This window comes from Acomys russatus, chromosome 19, assembly GCF_903995435.1.
Source record: "Acomys russatus chromosome 19, mAcoRus1.1, whole genome shotgun sequence".
Classification (NCBI taxonomy): domain Eukaryota; kingdom Metazoa; phylum Chordata; class Mammalia; order Rodentia; family Muridae; genus Acomys; species Acomys russatus.
In genome coordinates this window covers 7,156,277-7,174,821 of record NC_067155.1, presented here as the reverse complement: position 1 = coordinate 7,174,821, position 18,545 = coordinate 7,156,277, and the positions used below count along the sequence as shown (strand labels likewise).

Here is an 18,545-nt window from a genome sequence, read left to right as displayed (position 1 = left end):
AGCTTCTCTGGGAAAGGAATAAGTGATGGCAGGTAGTCCTTCCCTTCATGGCTACACAACTGGAACAGAGCAGGAGCCAGTCTGTCTGTCTTTTTTTTCTTTCTTTTTTTTTTTTTTTTAAGTTTTTTGAGACAGGGTTTCGCTGTGTCTCTGTGTAGTCCTGGCTGTCTTGGACTCACTTTGTAGACTAGGCTGGCCTTGAACTCACAGAGATCCTCCTGCCTCTGCCTCCTGATTGCTGGGATTACAGGCACTCACCAAGAAGCCAGTCTTGAGAAGCATGGGGCCTCCATCCTTAGAATTAAGAGTGACTGCCCATACTACCAGCTGGGCTCTCTGTTGTCACAGGAGTGAAGAACTTGGGCCAGGAGCCAGTGCACACTGTAGGAGGGAGGTAGCTAATGTATGGATTTCAGCATCAGTGCTGTGGAGAAAGCAGAGAAGGGGTAGAGGGCAGTGTGTGGGTGCTGTCTGGGGTGGACTGTGCATGTGTGTGATATGGCTGATGTGGATGTGGGCTATACATGGTGTGCTTCTCGTGTGTTTGTATGTGGTGTTTATGATAGCAGGCAACACAGATACTAGAAGGTGGCAGAGTGAGGCCTATGGCTGAAGGAAGCGTATTTTGCATGAGGTAGAGCAGGTCTCGCATGCTAAGGTGCAGGAAGAAACTTGGGGCTGAAAGGAGGTAGCAAAGGTTAGTGTTGAGGTGATGGCTTTGTGCAAGGACTTGAACTCTGAGGTGGGAGGTCTGGCTACCAGATTACCATCTGATTTGAGTTGTAGCAGGTCCCTCTGGCTGTACACTGATGTGGATGAGAGGAGTGACAGGGTGGTCAACAAAGGGTGAGGTCAGGATGAGCAGACAGAAACGATCAGATTCCAGACCAGAGACCTACAGGCATCTGATGTCCCAGCAAGCCAGCTGGTTCCTGCCGGCATTTCAGCCTGCAGCCCGGGAGCTCACTGCAGCAGTCAAAACTGTTTGGGCAACTGCTTGCAGTTTTGGTTTCTCTTTTAGAAAAGAGGATGGCAGTGGGGCATCTGTCAGTAATCCCAGCAGCAGGAAACTGAAACTGGAGGATGGAGAGCATTTGAGGCTATAGCCAGACTGTCTGCAACAAAACCAAATAACCTAACATAAGGAGTGGTGGCCCTGGCCCCAATGCCTGGAGCCCTGAAGAGGCAGGCAGGGGGCCCTGACCCTGGAGCGGTCATAGGCCATCAGCTGTCATGCTGGAGTTAGGTTTTATCCCACGTGTCAGGAGTAGCCAAGGGACATGTTTGAGGAGTGGACAGGGAAGTCAGGTATATTGGAGATCTGTAGCGGCTCATGTTCCCGCAGGAAGGTGGTCTAGTGACTTGCCGTCAGCCCAAGGCTAACTCTTCTGGGTCGGATTTGAGTGTGAACTGCTCTGGGACCGGAGAATGACCACACCAGTGGGACTCTTGGAAGTGTATTTCAGGGATACAGAAAGAAGAGCCACTCTGGAAAAGACAGACCTTGGAGATACCTAGTCTGAATGAGAAATTCATCTCTTATCAGCTGTCTAAATAGCCCCGACAAGTTGCAGGGGGAACGTTGTTGAGACAGGAAGACCCTAGTGTATGTAGCATGCCTAGTGAGCACCCAGCTCTCCACAGCGCTATCCTTAGAGGCTGGCAGAGGCGTCTACAGTGTGTAGGTGAGCTGAGCCAAGAGGAGGGTACCTACTCCAATTAGCTGAGGCAGTAAATGGGAAATGCCTGTGATTGAAGGGGCTGGGCCAAAAAAGGGAGGGTGGGTGGAGACACCTTGTGCGTTTGAAAGAAAAACCTAAGGCCTCTTACGCCAAATGACAGGACTGAGAAAGAACAGTGAGGAGCCAGGGTAGGGTTTTGAACAAGACAGAGATTGTAGGTGGGCCTAGCGCAATAATCGACGAGTGAATAGGAGAAAGCCTGGGTTGGAATCTCCAGGTTTATGGAGAGAAAATGTGTGGCCCTTCCAGATTCCTGGCTCCTTGGTAGCCAGCGAGTGAGGAGGGCAGTACGTGGACACGGCCTAAAAGGAGGCTGTTTATAACACACCACAACGCGCAGGTCCCTCACTGCACCTCTTGGGTGTGCCTCTCTGGTAGTGTCTATGCTCCACCCACTTCCCCCAGTCCCTTCAGTCCCTCTGTCAGTGCAGTCTGCAGGGAGACGCTGGGAGGGAGATCTTTAGGGCATCTACAGCCGCTGGTGACGGGGAGGATTCCTAGGGGGCGCTGGGAACCCCTCCGTCTTATCACTTTTTGTAAACGAGCCAGGAAGAATCAAATGACTTCTGCTTTGCTCTCGCCTTCCACTTTTTTCTTTTGCTTCTCCATCACGGCCTCCAGCTCTGACACTTTTTCTCTGTCCTGGAGGGTGGGGGTGGAAATCAAGACCTGAGTATGTGAATCCTGGGTGACCATCGCCTCGTGGGGGTGGAGGGGACCGGGGGCGGAGTGGGGGCGAGTGATTCTCTCACCTCCAGCAGCGCGCGCTGCACAGTAACTTGGCTGTACACTCGCGGCCCTTCCTCGGGGCACACTGCCCTCAACTCCTCCTTTTGCAGTGAGAAGAGCTGTGCACCGGTCAGCATGCCGAGTGCGTCCACAGTCCTGAGCAAGGCAGCAGGGACCATCCCAGCTCAAGCTTCCACAGCCCCACCAATCGTGTCACACCCACCTATCTGCTGGTCCAATCAGAGCTTTCAAGCAAGAAAATTGGGGCGGAGGGGCTCAGGCTCTAGAGACCTGGGGCTTCACTAAGGCGATACCATAGATTTCCACGCCTCCCCCCCCCCCCCCCCCCCCGCCCCTGGACCAGTTGGAGCCTCCACTTCCAGCTCCGGTAACAGTCTCAGCGGACTAGCAGCGGGACTCCACTCACCCAGAGCTAAAGCCCTTGGTCTGCAGCCAGGCACGGACCGCCGAGGCCTCAGATCGCGGGCTGAGCTGGGGCTCCGGGGCGCGGGACCCCGGGGCTACCCGGCTAGGACCCGAACGGCCCTGCGCCAGGCGCGCCTGCAGCTCTTCATTGACACAGAGCATCTGGGAGAATTTCTCTGCAGGAGGGAAACCGTGAAGGGAGTGCGCACTCAGGGCGCCGGGGCCAGGGATTCGGGTGGAGCCTGAAAAGCAAAGGCAAGGATCACTTCCCAGAGTGACCCTCCACCACTCACCCTTCTCGCTGGGGTCCAAAGTGTTGAGACTGTCGCAACTGTCCCACTGGGGCCGCACCTGAGTAGGGGCTGGAGCTGGGGCAGGTGGGGGAGGAGGGGTGCTAGTCTCCTGGAGGGGAATAAGGAGAGAGGGAGGGATAAAGTTTCCAGCTCCTTTCTCGACAAACACCTAAACACTCTACTTTCCAAGGACCTACGGTCTCGCCCCGATTTTTCCCTGAAGTAGCCAAAAAAATATTCTGACTTACTAGGTTTCTTGCAGGGCTTTGGCTGCGGTGCACCTGAGGTCCAGGGTGGGGCGTCAGGATGTTATAGGGTACATAGCCCTCCTGTCCCTCATGGTCCCGAACTTTCCACCATTTGCGCCTGTCATCCAGGACCTAGGTGGAGTAGAAACAGAAAATTTGTGCCCTGGTTCTGTGCCTAGTCTATGCGCGACTAGCCAATTACAGGCTCTCAGCTCCCCTCCTACTCTCCCCCGCCCCAGCACCCCTAACCTCCAACACATCTCGGTGCTTGACAGACAGCTCGCTGCTATTTCGGGCCTGGAAGTCATAATTACACAGGACCCACTTTCTGGCTCTCTCTTCTAGCTGGGGCTCAGCTTCCAGTCCTGGATCTTGATGACTGGGGAGAATGAAACCGGCAGGAGATTCAGGAGATAGCCAGCCTTGCTGGTCTGGATTATAAGGTGCTAATGTGAGGTGGGGTTAGAGCCAAGCAGGGGCCCAGGTTAATATGTTAATACAGACTTGACGTTGGAGTCACAGCTTGACTATAGTTAGCTCATTTCCTTGCCTGGCACCGTGCAGTAAACATGATGTATTATGATTACTATCTAATTCTTTATGGGCTTGAACCCAGGGCCTTGTGCAAGCTAGGGAAGTGCTTTACTTCTGAGCTCCAGCCCCTCACTTCCTCTTTCCCTTTTTGTTCTTAACTTTATTTGTGTGTGTGTTTTGCCTGCACGCGTGTACGTGCACTACCTGCAGTAGTCACAGAGGAGGGCATCCTAGAGCTGGCTTCCTAGTGCTGGAGTTACAGACACTTGTGGCCCATCATGTGGCGCTGGGAACTGACCCTAGGTCCTCTGCAACCCCTGAGCAACCTCTCCAGCCCCTCACTTGCATTTTACAAGTGAGACCAGGGAGACTCAGGGCAGCTAGAGCCAGCAGGCCTCTAATTGGCTAGGAGAATGAGTAAGGCACAAACGGTAGCTAACGCTCATGTTTATATACCAATCCTCTTCAGACTCAACTCTCCTGGAGCTACCCTGAGTTCCGTAAGCTTGGACACAGCTCACATCCTTCTCCAGAGATCTCACCGGTATTCCCCCTCCACCCTCTTTGTGGCACGAGGGATTGAACCCAGTACCTCATGTGTGCTAGGCAGACACTGTACCACTGACCCATTTCTCCGCCCCCTCACTGGTAGATTCCAGGCAAGTGCTCTACTTCTGAGCCACAGCCCAGGCCTTCAACGATGGATATTAGGAAAGGGTTCTATAGCTGAGCCATGGGCATAGCCCTTCACTGGTTGGATTCTACCATAAAGCCATACTCCCAACCTCTCACTACTGGATTCTTTTATTTTTTATTTTTTGGGGTCTGGTTTTTCAAGACAGGGTTTCTCTGTGTATCCTTGGCTGTCCTGGACTCACTTTGTAGACCAGGCTTGCCTCGAACTCACAGAGATCCGCCTGCCTCTGCCTCCCAAGTGCTGGGATTAAAGGCGTGCGCCACCACCGCCCTGCTCACTACTGGAGTCTTAGGCGGTTACTCTACTCCTGAGCTGTGCCCCCAAGCCTTGGCTGGTGGATTCTAGGCAAATGCTCTGCCACTGAGCTACATCACAGCCCTCTGTTTTATTTTATGTCTTGTGCTTGGTGGTTGCAGAGACCAAAGAGAGTGTTAGATCTGCTGGGACTGGAGTTAGAGATGGTTGTCAGCTGCCATGTGGCTGCTGGGCATTTAGCCCTGGTCCTCTCTTAACCACTAAGCCATTTCTCCGGCTGCTCCTGGGCCTCTTTTTTTTTTTTTTTCCCAGCTCCCAAGACTTTCTGCCTTGTTTTTTTTTTTTTTTATTAATTTATTCATATTACATCTTGATTGTTAGCCCTTCCCCTGTTTCCTCCCATTTCTCCCCTTCTCCCCTCCCCTATGTCTGTGACCGAGGGAGACCTCCTCCCCCTATATATGCTCTCAGAATATCAAGTCTCTTCTTGGTAACTAGCTATCCTTCCTCTGAGTGCCACCAGGTCTCCCCATCCGGGGGACATGGTCAGAAAAGGGGCACCAGAGTTCGTGTGAGAGTCAGATCTCACTCTCCACTCAACGGTGGAGAGTATCATGTTCGTCGGCTAGGTCTTGGTAGGGGTTCGAAGCTTACTGCCTATATTCTCCTTGCCTGGGCCTCTTTTTAACTTTTTATTTTAATTATTTTATTTTATTCTTTATTTTGAGGCAAGGCCTTGCTGCTTTGCTCAGGCTGGCATTTGAGGCTCGCTCTGTAATCTAGGTAGGGCCTTGGACATTTGATCCTCCTACTTCCTGCTTTTGAGTTTGCTGGGATTTCAGGCCTGCGTCACCAGAATATGTTGTTTCACTTCTTGTTTTTCAAGACAGGGTTTCTCTGTGTAACCTTGGCTGTCCTGGACTCGCTTTGTAGACCAGGCTGGCCTCGAACTCACAGCGATCCACCTGCCTCTGCCTCCGGAGTAGTGGGATTAAACGCATGGGCCACCACTGCCCGGCCAGTGTTTCACTTTTTATAGGGAAGGAACTGAGGGGCAGTGTAGTAATGGTCAGGGCGCAAAAGAAAGGTGCGCCTTATCTGGCTCCTTGCTGTCCTTGTCAGGGACACTGTGATCTGTTCTGCAGGCAGCTGGATTTGAACTCGAGCTGAGTCCCAGCCACAGAGACCCTCCTTCTCACGTTTCCAGGCAAAGAAATTACAGCCAGAGAAGTTAAACGAGAAGCCAGAAGTGTCGAGCTCAAGGTTCAGAAGAGGCAGATAGAAAAGAGGGTCCTGCAACACCAAGCAGCTTGGGGGACGGTTGGCTCTGGCTCCCCCAACAAGAGAGACCTCATCCCGGATCAGGCCTACCTGTGCAAAGGAGAGGGGGGCTCTTCAGGGCCTCGGCACCCCCTGTGTGGGGCTGACAGGTCCCAGTGTGCCGTCCCTGCTGAGACCCTCTGCTGGGGCCCTCACTTAGACCCTCACCCATCTTCTCCAGCTTTCCCACTCTCTTCTTAACCCACATCCGCCTCCCTCCACTCCTGGCTCCTAGCGTTGTGACCCCTCTCCATCATCTCCTCCCACCCCCAACCCCAACCCCTGGGACCTACAACCCTCAGCTTCCACATTTCGGTAGGACCATCCATTTAGGTCCCTAGGTCTCGCCTTCCCAGCAAAGTAGGCAGGCGTCCAGGTCTCAACCTTCAATTCCCTCTGTCCTTTTAGTCCCGCTAGCGGTCCAGTTTGCTCCCAGTAGGTGCTCTATTCCTTAGAGCACCGGGAAGCCAAAAGTCCCACCTCAGTTCGTGGCCCAGAGATGCCAGCGTGTTCTAACGTTTTCTCAATCTTGTCCCCGGCTTCTAAAAGTACCAACTCAGTTTTTATATCTCCAATCCTTCCCCTAACATCCAGCGCTCCTGTGCTCTCAAAACCCAAGCTCGGTGCCTTCCCAGACCCCAGACCACCAAACTGCACCTTTACAGCCTCTTGAGGACACTGAGATCCAAACCCGTGGACACATTCACTCTTAGCACCTAACAGTGTTAGCTTCAGAAATTCCAAGCCTCCATTCCCTCTTCCCTTGGACCCAGAGATCTGCCCCCCCCTTTGCGCCAACCCCCACCCGCCCCGGCCCCACCTCTTCACCACCTCACCCACCTGCAAAGAGCCGGGAAGGCAGAGGGGGGAAAAAACCAGACAAGAAAAAAGGGAAAGGTCGGAGTCAGTGCCGGGGGTGACCCCGGGACTCGGCCCTCCCAACACCGGCCCTGGCCGCCCTGCAGCAGCGTACACTTACCCATTGACAGCGACCTGGGGGGCGCTTTGCTGCGGGAAGGAAGAGAGCTTGGTTGGGGTCAGGCAGGTTAGACCTCAAGACTGCCTGGCTCAGCCCTGTGGCTCCGATACCGTGAGCCTAGTGCTTCCCCGGCAGCTCCGCCTCACCTGCCTGCGCCGTTTCTCGTGCTGTAGCTGCTTTTCCACCGGGTCCTCCCAGGGACGGCCCTGTGGGTCAGCGGCCGGAGGCTCCCAGCCGCTGCAGAATTCTGGGATGTATGGAGATCCTTCTTCCGGGGGCAGCTCCACCCTGTGGTCAGGAGACCCACACGAAGGTTGGGCTAAACTCAGCCCCAAGCAATAGTTCACAAAATTTCTCTCTTCCTGCAAACCTGGTTCTATCCTTACAATTCTTTTTAAATTATTATTAAATTTATTTACTTATTCATTTTACATCCAGATCGCAGACCGCTCCCTCCTCTCCACCCGGTTCCGCCCTCCTAGCCTTTCCCCCCCTCTCCCCCTCCCCTTCTCCTCAGAAAAGGGAAACCAGGTCCCCCACCCCCACCCCAAAACCCACCCTGGCACATCAAGGTGCACCAAGAGTAAGCGTATCCTTTTCCATGGAAGCCCGACAAGGCAGCCCAGTTGGGGGTGGGGGTGGGGGGCGGAAAGTGATCTAAAAGCTAGCCTCACAATTCTTAACTCATCTCTCTTTGCTTTTACCCTCTAAGCCCCACTCAGGACATTATATTTCTTTCTTTATTAAAAAAAAAAATTAAACCGGGTAGACGCCTTTAATCCCAGCACTCGGGAGACAGAGGTAGGTGGATCGCTATGAGTTCGAGGCCAGCCTAGTCTACAAAGCGAGTCCAGGACAGCCAAGGCTATACAGAGAGACCCTATCTCGAAAAACAAAACAAAAACAAAACAAAAAAGCCAAGAGGTGGTGTCTCACGGCTTTTTAAATCCCACCACTCTAAGACAGAGGCAGGCAGCAGATTTCTGAGTCTAGCCTAGTCTACAGGACAAGTTCCAGGACAGCCAGGGGTACATAGAGAAACCCTGTTGAGAAAAACAAAGCAAAACCCAAAGTAAATAAATATATAAACAGATAACTAACTAACGAAATAAAGCGTTTTATGTGTATGGTGTTTTACTTGCATGCACATAAGTGTATGCCTGGGAGGGCAGATGGAGGGCATCAGATGCTCTGAAACTGGGGTTATAAATAGCTGTGGACCGCCATGTGGGTGCTGGGAACCCAACCCAGCTTCTCCAGAAGAGCAGTATGTGCCCTAACCACCCATTACTTATTTTTCTGAAAACACTGATGCCACTGTCATGCCCCCCCGCCGCCCCCCCCCCCCGGGCCACCCAGCCTCTGCTGCCAAAGCTTTTCCTATTTTGGAGGGTGAAGGGTTGGGGCGGTCCTGACAGATAGACAGCCCTGGCTGTCGGGCGGGGCTTTGACGTGCAGCTATCCTCCTGACCACTTCCTAAGTGTTGATTACGTAAAATATTAATCTGTTTTATTGTTGTGAGTGTGTGGGTGTGGGTGAGCACGTGTGACAGTCAGGGGACAGTGTTGTTGGGGGAGGAGGGCGCATCTCTCCGCCCACGTTTATGTGAGTTCCAGAATCAAACTTGTACCCCCTGAGCCCCCATTTTTGTGACTGATGGGGTCTCGCTCGGGCTGGCCTTTTACTGGAGGAGGATAGTCTTTAACTTCTGATTCTCTGGTCGCCACTTTTCAAGAGCTGGGATAAAGGGCAGACGCCACCAAGCCCAGGCTTCTAGCTACTTTCTAAATACTTAGATCAATTCATCGTGCCCTTTGACCCACTCCTGGTCTCAGGCTCGCCTCTACCCTGAAACCTCCTAGCACAGATGCCCCTCCCTCTCCGTCTCCTCCATGTGGTGCGTCCCACACTTACCTACTACTCATTTTTGCCCAGTCTCTACATTCTCTAGGCCTCTGCCTTTTTGCTTCAATCTGTCTGCTTAGATTTTTTTTTTTTTTTTTAAGACAAGGCTGGCCTCAAACTCACAGAGATCCACCTGCCTCTGCCTCCTGAGTGCCGGGATTAAAGGCGTGGTCCACCACGCCCCCCCATGTCCGGTTTATTAGATTTTTTTTTCCTGCCTGCACATACACCTGCAGGCCAGAAGAGGGCATTAGATCACATTGTAGATGGCTGTGAGCCACCATGTGGTTGTTGATCAGATCTTAAACCTGTTCCCGCTACTTCCGAGCCTTTTCTCCAATTGAATCCTGGCATTTGTCTTAAGCCTTGTCCTCTCCTCAGGTTATTCAGCAGCATTCTGCAGGCCAAGTCCTGCCTCTACATTCAAGTTTCCTCTCTCACCCTGGGCGGGTCCAGGAGTCCCCAAGCGACGTCCATAAGGCATTTTCACGAGGAGTGACATTGTCGCGGAGCAGTGCCACAGCCTCCAATGTCAGATGTGGTCGTCGCACGCTGCTTGCAAACTCAGGGCCGCCGGAAGTGTTCACAATCTACCATACCCCCAACAGGAGTGGGCATGTCAACAAGAGTCTAATCCCAAACCTTCCAAAGCGGGAACGGCCGGGGTGGGGGTGGGGGGTGGTGTAGGGAGGAAGGGGGATAGGAGGGAAGGGGGGAAGGGGAGCCCTGAGGGCTGGGAGTGAGTCTCACCATCTGGAGAGGTCCGAAGAGAAAGTGCAACAGCTCTGGAGAGGAGGGGTTGGCGATGTTGCCACGCAACCGGGCCTGGAGTGGATGTAGGTCATTTTAATATTAGTGCGCAGGTGATGGATGGGCCAGAGTCACAGGGCCCTTATCCTATCAATACCCAGCAACGGTTGGGTCCTCACCAGCAGACTGAAGGCGTATTTGATTTTCTGCAGCACGTCAGTGTATTCAGCCTCGGTGGGCGGCTTGGCCCTCAGTGTCAGCAGGCCCTCTGTGGGTGGGGAGCAGGTGAGGACACCCGGACAGCATTTGATAAGAGTTCCAAAAGAGTAAACGCCCAAACATATGGCCTTAGGAAGTCAGACCTGGTGGGTGGTGGGAGACCCCAGGGAGAGAGACTATTTGGACATCATCCGGGAAGGTGCGTTCTCCGGTCTGTATGGTGGCACTTTACCTCCAGCAGCTCGGCGCCGTGTCCTGCGGCCGCGCTCGCGGTGCTCCAAAACCCGGGCAGCCTCTGCTGACTTTTGCAGTCTTGATACAAAACTCTCCACGTCGTCAAACACGTGGTTCAGGATATCCTGCCACACGCAAGAGAGGGGCAAGAGTAGTGGTGCTCCTGAGTCTCAGACTCTGGTCCAGGTCCAGGTCGCCCGTCTGAGCCCTTGGGCACACCCCCTATGTCAGGCCACGCCCATAACTGCCGCAATGGGTGGTCTATACCAAAGACTCTAACCATACTTCTAGAACTAAGCCCCACTCTGGAGCCCAGCACGTTGTCAGCAAGTCACACCTGAATCTCGCTCTTCACCCCTAGTTTGACTTGATTATCGTGAGAATCCTTTCCTCGAAACTGGTGCCTTTCACGCATGCTTACCACGTCCCTCTCCGCCTGCAAACCCGCCAGCTCAGGACCCCGTGGGCCCAGGTCCGGGGAGGTAGGGTCTGCGTTGCTCGAGGTGCGCGCTGAGTCGGGTCTCCTTGCTTCTTCGGTCTCTGGAATTGGCTCCACTTGGGGTCGCCCGCGGCCTGCGGATGGTTCCAAGGTGCTGATCGCCGCGCGGACTGACGGGCGACGCTGTAAGGGCGGGGTCTCCGCAGCCTGAGAGGCTCCGCGTTGCAGCTCCTCCTGCGTTGCCCTGAGTAGTGAGTGAGAAGGGGAAAACTGAGACTGGGCCAACCGATGGGACCAGGGAGGGAGGCAGGGCATCAAACGTAAGCTGCGCGTACCATAGTCAGAAATTGGACAAACCAACACTAGCTACAGTAGAAAATTGGAGAGGGAGGTCGGTCACCTGGTCTGGGAGGTAATAGGCAAGACCTGGCCAAGGCTAACTTGTCACCACATTCAACCTTCTAGGCTGTTGATACCAAGCCCATTTCTTAGTTGAGGAGAATGAGAGCCATAAATTTTCGGGAGAATGTTTGCCGGGCGCTTAGCGTCTGCTTTCTCCTTCCCCTCACCTGAGCGCGGCTGCCCTGCGTTCTCCCCGTCCGGAGCGGTAGTTCTGCAGAGCCCCTTGGATGTCCTCACGGATCAGCTCCGCCTGCGAATCATACTTTAAGGCCTCCGCCTTTGAGCCCCACCCATTGCCTCCCAGGCTACTCTTTGGTTTTCAGCGCCCTGCCTCCCTTCGGCTGTCTTGGAAAAACCCCATAGACCCTCATCTTGGTTCTGCCTATTCCCCCAGACCATCTTATGTTTCTCTCAAGGCCTCAGAGTATCTCAGCCTTTCGCCCGCATCTTCTTCCCATCGGCTTGGTTTAGAGTTCAACCTGTTCTCAAACCTGGCTCCCGCTTTCCTAGGCCTTGCCCCTCTGTTTGCCATAGGCCCCGCCCCAAACAGGGAAGCCCCGCCTTTGAGTACACACTAGAGAAAGCTACCTGGAGCCACACCCACTCACCCCGAGGAGCAGGCCCTGGAAGAAATGGACGTCTGGTTGTGTACGCTCTGGCTCTTGGCACACCAGGAGCAGCAGCGAGCGGCTCCGGCCTCGGGGCATCACCGCGTCGCAGCGTACGATGGCGTCAAGAGGATATGACTCTAGTTCTTCCTGCAGAACGAGACCACAGGGTAAAGAGAGGCACAGACTCCTGATACCACTACAGCTGTGCCCAGGAACTGGGGCAAGGCAACCGCAAGAGTTTAGGGCCCTAGAAATAACACCCTGTTTAACAGCCGAGGTCTTAAAAGACAGCTTGCCAAGATTCACCCTCAGGTCCCGGTCCCGTTGCTCTTTCCACCCACGTGCTCCCTGGCACCTTGGAGACCGGATCAAGTAGAGTGACGTGGCCAGGTGACACTCTCAGTAGCATCTCCTGCGCCCAGACGCGCCCCTGGCTATCCATGACGGCCAGCTTTCTAGAAGCATCTTCTACCGTGTGTACACCGTCTTCCTCCCCCAAGCAGAAGGTGACCAGGTGCTGGCAAGAGACAATGAAAGCAGTGAGTCCCAGGCAATACCAGGCTGGTGCTGCGTGGGCTAAGGGCTTCTAGAGGTAGACTTGCAGTTCAGACTAGCCACCCTTCCCTCAGGATGCTTTCCTCGGATCTATTGAATCCAGACCTCAGTCCTCCTCCCTCAGACCCAGGACTCCTGGCTACTTGGCCCTGCATCCAAGCACTGGGGATGGCTCAGCAGAAGATCTGATGGATCTGAGGTCTCAGGCAGTGAGGACGATGTCCATGGGGAGAGAAGGGCCCACTGAGTTTTCCTAGAGTCTTTTCTGCATGATGGACCATCTGTTTTTAAAACCTCTGCCACCTCAGGCTCACTTCTCCCCCCAAGAGAAATCTCAGGAAAATGCAGACCTCAGACTTACATTGACATGATACTGGGACACGTCGGCCATAACCACAGTGGAGTAACGTTTCCTCTGTTCTAAGGGAAGGGAGGGGAAAGTGCATGCAGGAGTCAGATGCCAGCCTTGTTCCTTAGACCCCCTACCCTAGCCCTCCTCCCTCAAACCCAGGAGTTCAGACCCCAATCTTCTTCCTTCAGATGTAGGAATCCAGACCCAGCCTCCTCCCTCAGACCCAACAGCACAGACCCCAACCTCCTCCCTCAGACCCAAGAGCACAGACCCCCCCCCAGCCTCCTCCCTCAGACCCAAGAGCACAGGTCCCAGCCTCCTCCCTCAGACCCAAGAGCACAGGTCCCAGCCTCCCCACTCAGACCTAGCAATCTAGACCCTAGCCTCCCCTTTCAGGCCCAGGAGACCAGAGCCCAGACTTCCTCCCTCAGATCCAAGGGTCCAGGTTCAATGCCCTTCTCCTCCTGAGACTCAAGACCACAGGCTGTTTTCTCTCTTCTCCCAAGACCCATATTCTTGGTCTTTTCCACCCTTAAGCTCACCATAGATAGACTTTGCACTTGGTTTGGGTGCAGCCTCAGGCCTAGTGAAGGAAAAGAAATAAGAGGTTAGAAGGCCGGCAGGGCCAGTAATAGATGCTTCTGGAATGCTAGGCAAGGGAAGGTCATGGAGAGCCATGGAAGGTTTGACCAGGTGAGAGCAACACTGGAGTTTAAGATGGTATGAAGCCGGGCGTGGTGGTGCATGCCTTTAATCCCAGCACTTGGGAGGCAAAGGCAGCTGGATCGCTGTGAGTTCGAGGCCAGCCTGGTCTACAAAGTGAGTCTTGGACAGCCGAGGCTACACAGAGAAACCCTGTCTCGAAAAACCAGAAGAAGAAGAAGAAGAAGAAGAAGAAGAAGAAGAAGAAGAAGAAGAAGAAGAAGAAGAAGAAGAAGAAGAAGAAAAAAGATGATATGATGTGAGCCGGGCCAAGTGGCACATGTCTTTAATCCCAGCACTCGGGAGGCAGAGACAAGCAGATCTCTGTGAGTTCAAGGCCAGCCTGGTTTACAAAGAGAGTTCCAGGATATGCAAGGCTGTTACTCAGAAAAATCTTGTCTTGAAAAGTAAAATAAAATAAAATAAAATAAAATAAATAGATGGAATGATGTGATAATGTGTGGGGGCAGAGACCGTTATATCACATAGACTTGGATTCAAATATTTTGTGTCTCTGTCTCTCTGTCTCTCTCTTTATTCCTCTTCTTCTCACCCTGAATTGAGGTCTCCCTATGTAGCCTTGGCTGTTCTGGAACTCACTTTGTAGACCAGGCCTCATATTCACAGAGATCCTTCTGCCTCTGCCTCCCAGGTGCTTGAATTAAGGCCATGTACCACTAAGCTCAGCCTCTCTCTCCCTTCCTTCCTTTCTCTTTCTCCCTCCCTCTCCCCATCAATAAAAATGCCTTTGCATTTTTGAGATAGGGCCTTGTGATCACTATGTAGCTAAGGATGGTCCTGAACTTCTGTCTTACTGCCTCTACTGCTAGCCTGCTGGCAACGCAAGCATGTTGGGGACAATAGGCCATATGGCCAATGTTCAGCCATCTTGTCAGAGTCTGCACCTTTAAGTCTCTGTTTTTCCTAGAGCTTGCCTTTCACCAGAAACTAGCTGACCCTGTTGTGGGTCAGCAGTTAGACTAAAGACAGATAGAGATGGAGCAATCCTGTTATGGTTTAGCAGTTAGACTAGACAAAGATGGAGCCAGATACCCTGTGTGGCAGGACATTATGACCCTGCCTGGGATTCCCTGTATTTTGAGAAAAGCAGGCAGCTGGGTTGCTATAGCAACATGCTTCCCTGCCTTCTGACTTATAAAAGCTGCTGCCTGCCTAATAAAGTTTGAGAGCTTGATCAATCAGACTTGCTCTCCTTCTTTGTGTCTTGCATTACCAACAGGTGAACTTCCTCCCGAGTTTTAGTCGAACCCTGCAGGCTGGGGCAAAGGCATGCTCCGCTCTATCCAGCTCTGAGTTCAAATTCATGGAGCAGATGGGGCCAGAGAGTTGGCTGAGTGGTTAGTTCTGGGCATCCAGGCCAGGATGCTCACAAGCACCTGTAATTCCAGCGTCAGGGGACCAATGCCTTTTCCTAGGCTATGCAGGCACCCCCGCCTCCACACACCTCAGAGAAAGACAGCGACAGAGACTGAGATCGAGACCGAGAGACTGACTCAAAGATGTATACAATTCAAAAAGACTGGTGGCCAAGTCTCGGTGGTCAACTTGATTACGTCTGGAATCAACTAAAATCCAAGTTGTTGGGCACAGCTATGAGGGTTTTCTCAGTTGGACCATCTGATGTGGGGAGACCTGTCCTAAATCTGGATGGCACTTGTGGTGTCATCCCACATAAAAGGCCCCAGAGGAAGGAACTGGTTTTTTTTTTTTTTTTTTTTTTTTTTTTTTGCCTGCCTGTCTTCATTGTCACCGGCAATGTCATCTGTTCTATTCCCGAGGCATCCCGCGAACGGTATTAGAATACATGCCTTCAGAATTCTAAGGTAGACTGAAGACCAGCAGCCCTCTAGGAATTCCCGGGGACTCCACCACCACACTGGGACTGCTCACACATTCAGTCCTGTGTACTAAACAATCACCAGATTCTTGGCTTTTCTATTGTGAGACAGCCATACGCAGACCACGGTATGCAAGCCACTCTAATAAGTCGTGTGTGTGTGTGTGTGTTCATGCGTGTGTGTGTGTGTGTGTATATGTGTTCATGTGTATGTGAGTGTATGGGTATATGTGTGACTGTGCATGAGTGTTTATGTGTGAGTGTGTGTACATGTGTGTGTGAATTCATGTATAAATGTGAGTGTTGCTCATGTGTATGTGTGAGTGTGTGTTCATGTGTAGGTGTGTGTATGTGTGTGTATTCACTCTACCAGTTCTGTTCCTTTAGAGATTCCTGACTAATACAAAGATGAAGGGCAGAGCCTGGTATAATTAGTGCACACTCATCGTCCCAGAACTCAGGAGACAAAGAAGGGAGGATTTCTGTAAGTTTGAGGCTAGCCAGGGCTACATAGTGAGAGCCTGTCTCAAAAACCAAACCAAACCGAACAACAAAAGCAAGACCGTGTAAACGAAACAAAACAACAGAAAAACAAAAACAACAAACAAACACAAACACAAAAAGCTAAGAGCCCAGGGCTGGAGGGCTAGCTGAGCAATTAGGGGCCAAGCACTGCTCTTCCAGAGGATCCAAGCTCAGTTCCCAACACGCACAGCAGGCAGTTCACAACTGCCTGTAACCAGCTCCAGGAAACCCAGCGTTTTCTTCTGACTTCTGCAGGTACTGCACCCACAGACATACACACACACAAATACCAATAGAAATAGACCTACAAAAACAAACAACCCTACAAGACCCTGGTAAGAGGACCGAGCCTTTCCTACCTCAGCTTCCCTCCCCGGAACATAACACAGCATCTATCTGGTGTGGTTGTTGTGCAAATTCAACCCAGCAGGTGAAGTATTTTTCATTCTCAGTAATAGTTACTATTCTGATTATGTTGGTACACAGGGCTTAACACGTGCAGTTGCTCAATATATGAGAATATGGTAGCTGGAGTGTGGAGTTACTTCCTTCCCCTCCCATTGTGGCTCAGATCTTTCCAGGCAAAGCATTCCCCTGTCTCTTCCTGTCCTCAGTCTCCTTTTAAAATTACTACTGGAGAGATTGCCCAGAGGTTAAGAGCACTGGCTGCTCTTAATAAAGGTCCTGAGTTCAATTTCCAGCAACTGCATGGTGGCTCACAACCATCTGTGAGATCTGGCGCCCTCTTCTGGCCTGCAGGGTACATATAGGCAAAACACTGTGTACATAAATACATAAATCTTTTTTAAAAATTACCACATGCAATAATTCCTTTGTTGTTGTTGTGGTTGTTGAGACAGAGTCACATGTAGCCCAGACTGGCCCCAAAGTTGAGGATGACTTTGAACTCCTGATCCTCCTGCCTTTACATCCTAAGTACTGGGAATACAGGCATAGTCTTTATTATTACATATTTAATAAAGTATTAATTTAACAAATAATAAATTATTCATTTACATGTTTTTGAAACAATGTCTCTACTATTTTTCTTTTCTTTAAAAAAAAAAAAAAAGATTTATTTAAGCTGGGCCATGGTGGTGCACCTGTTTAAACCCAGCACTTGGGAGTCAGAGGCAGGCAGTTTGAGGCCAGCCTGGTCTACAGAGTGAGTCCAGGATAGGCAAGGCTACACAGAGAAACCCTGTTTTGAAAAACAAAACAACAACAACAAAACCCAAGAACAACAAAAAACCAAGGTTTATTTATTTTATGTGCACCAGTATTTTGCCTATATGTATGTATATCTCTGTGAGGTGTCGTATTCCCTGGAACTAGAGTTTCAGACAGATGCTGGAGATTGAACCTGGGTCCTCTGGAAGAACAATGGAGCCATCTTTCCAGCCCGCCCCCTGCCTCCCCCCCCCCACACCACTGCTTATGTGCGCATGCCTTATTTATGTGGCGCTGTGGATTAGACCCGACTGTTTCAAACATGCTAGGCAAGCACTCTATTAGCTGAGCCACATCCCCACTCCCTGCAGTTTAAAAAAAAAAAAAAAAATCCCCATTTCTACCAGAAAAACAGTGGGGGGTGGGCTCAGAGCTAGGCATTTAAAGACTAGTTTGACTCTGGCCTTTTATGCTGATCTTGTTTGTCACATGTCGCTACATTTGACTACCACCGTTGAGCTGGAGGCTCACTACATCCCCTGGTTTAATTTCCACTCTTTGTTTGTCTTTCCTGCCTGCTCCCTCCAGGTCTTCACTTTCCTCGGCCCTACTTTTCTAGCCGAAGGTCGACACTTAATACTAAGATAAGGAAGGGAACAGTGGCGGTTCCTAAAGGTGGGGTGCCTGTTATGGGACGGTCAGCTGAGTCCTGTCCTACATGATTCTGTCAACAACATGTCCCTATTCCTGTTTATGGAGAGTAGAGGCTGGGGGATCCAGTAGGTGGCATGCCCCTGCCAGAGGCACACCAAGGTAGAGTATCCAAATTTACAATGGGAACCCCTTCTGTCTGTGCCCAACCACAGGCTGGCCAGAGAGGGGGAGCATTCCTCCTGGATACCTAGAGCCTGGGGCTGAAGAAACAGGATCGGCAGGTGTGGGGGAAGGGTGGAGGGGCTAGGGTTGCCGGGCAAGGGGGGCACTTACCCTGGGGTGGTGCTCATGGTGGCAGAATGACGGTGCTTTGTCCACTTGGAGGGGCCTTGAGAGCTAGCAAAGACATGAGTAAACTGACTTGGCTTCAGGCACGTGACCCTGGCCCAACCCTCTTCCCTCAGACCAAGGAGTCCCCTTATACTGTTCCCGTCCCCCCCCACCCCCACCCCAACTCCCTCCTTTAGAGTCAAGACCTGACCACTTACCTTCAGGCCCAGTCCAGACCCAGTCTTCCTCCCTCAGACCCAGGGGTCCAGACCCTAGCCTCCTCCCTCAGACCCAGGGGTCCAGACCCTAGCCTTCTCCCTCAGACCCAGGGGTCTAGACCCAGCCCTCCTCCCTCAGATTCAAGAGTCCAGACCCCAGCCTCCTCCCTCAGAGCCAGGGGTCCAGATCCCAGCCCTCCTCCCTCAGAGCCAGGGGTCTAGACTCCAGCCCTCCTCCCTCAGACCCAGGGGTCCAGACCCCAGCCTCCTCCCTCAGACCCTGAAGGCTAGACCTCACCTCTCCTTTCTCACACCCAGAGTTCCAAGTCCCAGCCTTTTCTCCTCAGACCCAGGGGGCCAGCGAGTTTATCCCTCAGATCCAAGAGTCTAGACCCTA

At 52.2% G+C, this 18,545-nt stretch overlaps 1 protein-coding gene across 1 annotated transcript; it reads right to left on the bottom strand.

The window, feature by feature from the left end:
• Positions 1-2,236: 2,236 nt before the first annotated feature.
• Positions 2,237-17,978, bottom strand: Eps8l1 (EPS8 like 1). The gene is made up of 19 exons (XM_051162275.1): positions 17,934-17,978; positions 13,234-13,274; positions 12,701-12,759; positions 12,140-12,301; positions 11,782-11,931; positions 11,341-11,423; positions 10,754-11,015; positions 10,331-10,457; positions 10,059-10,147; positions 9,880-9,954; positions 9,571-9,719; positions 7,370-7,511; positions 7,224-7,252; positions 3,688-3,817; positions 3,439-3,570; positions 3,191-3,299; positions 2,899-3,073; positions 2,495-2,627; positions 2,237-2,384 (listed from the first exon to the last, which is right to left on the bottom strand). The coding sequence occupies exons 1-19, from the start codon at positions 17,948-17,950 to the stop codon at positions 2,298-2,300; spliced, it is 2,151 nt and encodes a 716-aa protein (XP_051018232.1). The 5' UTR covers positions 17,951-17,978; the 3' UTR covers positions 2,237-2,297.
• Between the last annotated feature and the right edge of the window lie 567 nt (positions 17,979-18,545).

Coding starts and splice junctions, on each gene's coding strand:
- Eps8l1 (XM_051162275.1), bottom strand. Junction 12,302..12,700: donor TGTCCCAGTATCATGTCAAT/GTAAGTCTGAGG, acceptor GTCTCTTGCCAG/CACCTGGTCACCTTCTGCTT. Junction 2,385..2,494: donor TGCAGCGCGCGCTGCTGGAG/GTGAGAGAATCA, acceptor CCCACCCTCCAG/GACAGAGAAAAAGTGTCAGA.